Genomic DNA, 5642 nt, shown 5'->3' with positions numbered 1-5642 from the left:
AATGGCAAATGTAGTTGTAGGTAGTGACATAAAAGGAGTCAAGACACATATTATGTGCCAGAGATGAAGTGAGGTTAAGAAAACACAACTTGAATGGCTGAAGGATTGCTTTATGAACAATTTAAAAATGGAATATGTGTGTTCTGCCAAAGGCCATCTCTACCTCTTCTTTTTCTCTTTGTGGTGCACTATACCACCGTCCCTACCCCTCCAAGTCTGACCATGGACATCTACTATCTTAGCATGTTTGTTCTATTCTCTTATTTATAGATGAGTAGTCCTGGAGGCTGTGGTGAAAGGAACATTGCACATGGAAGTGACCCAACTACTTTAGATGACCACAGGAAAAATGCTGTTTAGTAATTATATGGTCCTGAGAAGGAATTGAGGAGATTTATAGTCTTCGGAGTGTAAATATCCTTGAATAAGTGATTATTATATTTAATAATATAAAAAATTATTAATATTTTAATTTCCTTTTCTTTTTCTTTAGTTTCCTTTTCAACATTCTAACTGATATATCAGTTCATGGAATGAATCACTCCATGGTGTCAGAGTTTGTGTTCCTGGGACTCACCAACTCCTGGGAGATCCAACTTCTCCTCTTCATGTTCTCTTCCATCTTTTACATGGCCAGCATGCTAGGAAACTCCCTCATTGTTCTCACTGTGATGAGGAACCCTCACTTACACTCCCCCATGTACTTTCTGTTGGCCAACCTCTCCATCACCGACCTGGGAGTTTCTTCTGTAATTTCTCCCAAGATGATTTGCGACATTTTTAGAAAACATAAAGTCATCTCCTTTGGAGGCTGCATCACACAAATCTTCTTCATCCATATCATTGGTGGTGTGGAGATGGTGCTTCTTATCGCCATGGCCTTTGACAGATATGTTGCCATATGTAAGCCTCTCCACTATTTCACTATTATGAGCAGAAAAATGTGTCTTCTGCTTCTTGTGGCTGCATGGATAATTGGCTTTATTCACTCTGTGGTTCAACTGGGTTTTGTTGTAAAATTGCCAATCTGTGGCCCTAATATAATTGATAGCTTTTACTGTGACTTTCCTCAGTTCATCAAACTTGCCTGCACAGACACCTTCAGGCTAGAGTCCATGGTCACAACCAACAGTGGATTCATATCCCTGGGATCATTCTTCATATTGATTGTCTCCTACATTTTTATCCTCATCACTGTTCGGAAACACTCTTCAGGTAGCTCATCTAAGGCCCTCTCCACTTTGTCAACTCATGTCATGGTGGTGATTTTGTTCTTCGGACCTTGCATCTTTGTTTACATCTGGCCTCACTCCACGTCACACCTGGACAAATTCCTTGTTGTTTTTGATACAGTTCTCACCCCTTTTTTAAATTCAGTCATCTATACATTGAGGAACAAAGAAATGAAAGTGGCAATGAAGAAATTATGCAGTCAATTTATTATTTACAGAAGGATTTCTTAAATGCCCAAAGTATTATAAAGTCTCTTTACTGAGTTGGAGTGATATTATGCTTCTATTATTAATATTGGGAGTTTCCAAGTACTATATTCACGTTTAGATGACCCAGATTAAAACAATATGATTCTTTTACAAATGTTAACTGAGAAACCATGTCACTGACTATGGTTGGAGGAAGTATATGGTGTGGTAAAAAGTATCTTCTGGAGAAGGCCAATTGCTTGTTTCTCAGGAGACATTCTCTGATGGATTTACTATGGTCTGGACTTCTACACACTCCATGGGGTCACTAAGAGTCGGACACGACTGAGCAACTTCACTTTCACTTTCATGCCTTGGAGAAGGAAATGGCAACCCACTCCAGTGTTCTTGCCTGGAGAATACCAGGGATGACGGAGCCTGCTGGGCTGCCATCTATGGGGTCGCAGAGTCGGACATGACTGAAGCGACTTAGCAGCAGCAGCAGCAGACTTCTAGACAGAGGATGAGATGGTTGGATGGCATCACAGACTCAATGGACATGAGTTTGAGCAAGCTCGGGAGTCGGTGATGGACAGGGAAGTCTGGTGTGCTGCAGTCCATGGAGTCGCAAAGAATCAGACACTACTGAGCACCTGAACTGAACCAAAACTTCAAAATTGTGTCTTCAGTGTCAGAGTGGGTTATATAAAGGATTGCCAATTGACACTTAGTAAAGCAATACTACATGGAAATATATACATCAAGATGCCTATTTATTAATTTGTCATAGAAAAATCAGTTAAGTGGCCTGAACTTCCACATAAATGTAACTCACAATTGTAGGAAATTTTCTGGGAAGTTAAATAGTGATATAAACATTAATGAGCAGGGAATCAGAGCAAGAAGAGTTAGCTGGATTATACAAACACTTAATCATATCAGATTTTGATATTTAATGACTATGTCCCCACACTAGGATATGCCTACCATCACACTGGAAAAATAAGATCCTTAGGTCAGGACTTCTATCTGGACAGTGTTGGCTGGGCATCACAAGGTTTACCTTTTGACTCTTTTTCATACTATGTTCCAGGTCATCTAATCCCTATGTTCTTACAGATACTTTCTTATTTCCACATGTGACTAGCCAGGTGCTTCCCATTCCTTCTCCTGGCATGACTATTCCTGTTGCATTTTAATGAATTGCAAGCTAAATTTAAGTTTGGAAAATGCTTTGTAAATGACTATATTCTCTTATAAAGAAATGAAGGATTTGCATCAACAGGTTTAGAATTCATACCCATTGCAACAAAGAGGAACTAAGGCTTATTCTCAAGGATGTACTGCAAATAACTCTGATTTTTATAGATTCTTATATAGTTGATCAATATTCTTTTGGTCTTCCAAGCAGTCGTTATTTACTTTATATCTTATCTTAACTTGATAATTGCTTTGCCTTTTCTCTTTATTGCCATTGCCCTTATATCATTTATTCATTGTTGAGTCCATTTTTGGATCCTTGGGAAACTAATACCTGTATATCCATTTATTTTGTTGTTTAGTCACTAAGCCATGTCCTACTCTTTTGTGACCCCCTGGACTGTAGCCCACCAGTCTCCTTTGTCCACGGGATTTCCCAGGCAAGAACACTGGAGCAGGTTGCCATTCCTCCTCCAGGGGATCTTCCCAGCCCAAGGATCAAATACGCGTTTCCTGCATCTGCTGCATTGGCAGGCAGATTCTTTTACCATTGAGCCACCTGGGAAGCTCTTTTTAAAAAAATTATCTTAACTTTTTTTTATATATACTTGTACTTTTTCACATTATTAATCTGAACTCTTTGAACTACATGTGTCAGGAATCCAATCAAAAAAAGTTTAAAGTAACTAAAAGAATTGTAAAGTTTCCATTGTTCAAGAGGAAAAGATCTATAGATTTATTGTACAACAACTTGAATATACTTAACATTACTGAGCTGTACTTAGAACTGGTGAGATGTATGTTTATATACATAGATTTTTACCACAATGCAAAAACTCTTAATATTTTTTCAAGGAACTTATTGACTCAGGTTACTGGGATGTCTAATAGTGGATCCAGCCTCACAGACTCCAGGGAGTCATTTACTTGCACACTTTTGGATTTGTATCTCTCATTCACTCCATTTGTCTTGCTCCTTGCTCTGTTTCTTTCTCTCTTCCTTCTCTATTGACTATTTTTTTCTCTGTACATTGGTCTTATTTTCTTCTGTTGCACATGGACTTTTTTATGCATCATGTAGGGAGTGAAGAGAGGCTGCAAATAACTCAAATTTTAAGTCATTTCAGAAGAGCAACCCTGTAGGAAAGGGAGAGGTTTTCCTAGCATCTATATTAAAACACAATGAAAGAATTCCAGTTAGCATTGTTTTAGCTCTATGCCAGATCTTTAATGGACTGCGTCTGGATGCCCACCTTAGTCGCAAAGGCCAAAGTGTGTGGTTGACAACCTCCAGAGAACTACATGAATTTAAGGAGGAACATTTCTCAAATGGGGGAGGTGGGGTACTGTCATCAGTGGAAGGACAAAAGTGATTCAAGACAGACAAAAAGTTGTCACACGTTTTTTCTTATTGAAATAGAAGTTAATATCCCGTGTTGAGATATTATTCCACCCTGTCCTCATAAGTAGAATACTACCTTTGCATATTGATTTATCAGTTCCACATCTACACTAATGATATTAATTCCTTTATTATAATATTTGTATTATTTGCTTTCAAATATTGTATTTGAATTTTTGTTTTTGTAGAATACAAATATTTGTATTTATATTCAAATGTCTCCCCGAATTTGTTGGGTTTTTTTTAGCTTTAGCTATCATTTTCTGCAGCATAGAAATTGTACTTTTCATGATTCCAACTCCATAGAGCTTTTAAATTGTGACATCATAATTTTACTAACATCTTTTCCATTCCAAGAACTTCTTTCTTCTTTTTCTCTGTTCTGACTGGGTGATTTCCACTAACAGCTTACAGATTGTTTCTCTTCCATATCATCCAGTCTTCTGTTGATGCCATCTAGTTATTGAATTCTTCATTTGTGATTCGTTCTTTCTTATATTATCTAAGATTTTAAGTTCTCACTGAGTTCCTCCTTTCTTTTCCCAGGTATTATGAACATCCTTATAGTCATTTTTTTTAACTCTTTATCAGGTAAGTTACTTATCTCCATTTCATTAGAGTTTGTCTGGTGTTTCATTTTGTTCTTTTGTTTAGAACATATTTATCTGTCTTTTCATTTGGTTTGACCAGTGGTTCTTGTTTTTAAGAATTAGGTGAAACAGCAACCTCTCCTGGTCTTGAAAAAGTGGGGAAACATCCTCTTGAGTAGACTACTTGTGCTTTGGGGCTTTGGCAAGCTGGCTGGAACATGAGCATCCAGACTGGAGGCAGTGCCTGGGGAGTGCAGCACCTAAGACAATCTTAGAGGGATGGCTGGGCACTGAGGAAGTACAGACCATGAACATCCTCCATAGTGGGAAGGGCATCAAAAATGGAGCTCCTTAGCACCTCTGACCTCTGAGAGAGCTCCAGCAGTTTCCTGTTTGTTTGACAGATGACCTACGGTTACAAAATAGGTTGTCTTCTCATATAGTCTAGGTGTATTTGAAACTACTATTTGTTCAGCATGTCTCAGGGTAGCACACCAGCCGTATTCCTCCATATTGAAGGTCTCTATGACTGGTGAGGTTCCCATGAAGGGTTGTTGTTCAATCTCTAAGTCGTGTCTGACTTATGGCAACCCCATGGACTGCAGCATGCCAGGCTTCCCTGTTTTTCACTATTTCCTAGAGTTTTGCTCAAATTCATGTCCATTGAGTCAATGATGCTATCTAACCATTTCATCCTCTGCTGCCCCATTCTCCTTTGCTTTCAGTCTTTCCCAGCATCAGTGTTTTTTCCATTAAGTCAGCTCTTTGCCTCAGATGGCCAAAGTGTTGGAGTTTCCAATGATTATTCAGGGCTGATTTACTTTAAGATTATTGTTTTGATCTCCTTACAGTCCAAGGGACTTTCAAGTCTTCTCCAGAATCACAATTTGAAGGCAAAGAAACACAAGCTGGAATCAAGAATGTCGGGAGAAATATCAATAACCTCAGATATGAAGATGACACCACCCTTATGGCAGAAAGTGAAGAGGAACTAAAAAGCCTCTTCATGAAAGTGAAAGAGGAGAGTGA

The 5642-nt window shown here is 38.5% G+C and overlaps 1 protein-coding gene across 1 annotated transcript; it reads left to right on the top strand.

Moving 5' to 3' along the window:
- The first annotated feature begins 512 nt into the window (after positions 1–512).
- Positions 513–1463, top strand: LOC123328297 (olfactory receptor 4F3/4F16/4F29-like). Its single transcript, XM_044925526.1, has one exon. The coding sequence runs from the start codon at positions 534–536 to the stop codon at positions 1461–1463; it is 930 nt and encodes a 309-aa protein (XP_044781461.1). The 5' UTR covers positions 513–533.
- Positions 1464–5642: the final 4179 nt, after the last annotated feature.

This window comes from Bubalus bubalis, chromosome 11, assembly GCF_019923935.1.
Source record: "Bubalus bubalis isolate 160015118507 breed Murrah chromosome 11, NDDB_SH_1, whole genome shotgun sequence".
In the NCBI taxonomy this organism is placed as follows: Eukaryota; Metazoa; Chordata; class Mammalia; order Artiodactyla; family Bovidae; genus Bubalus; species Bubalus bubalis.
Note: the sequence above shows the minus strand (reverse complement) of the source record. Positions and strands in the feature narration are given on the sequence as shown.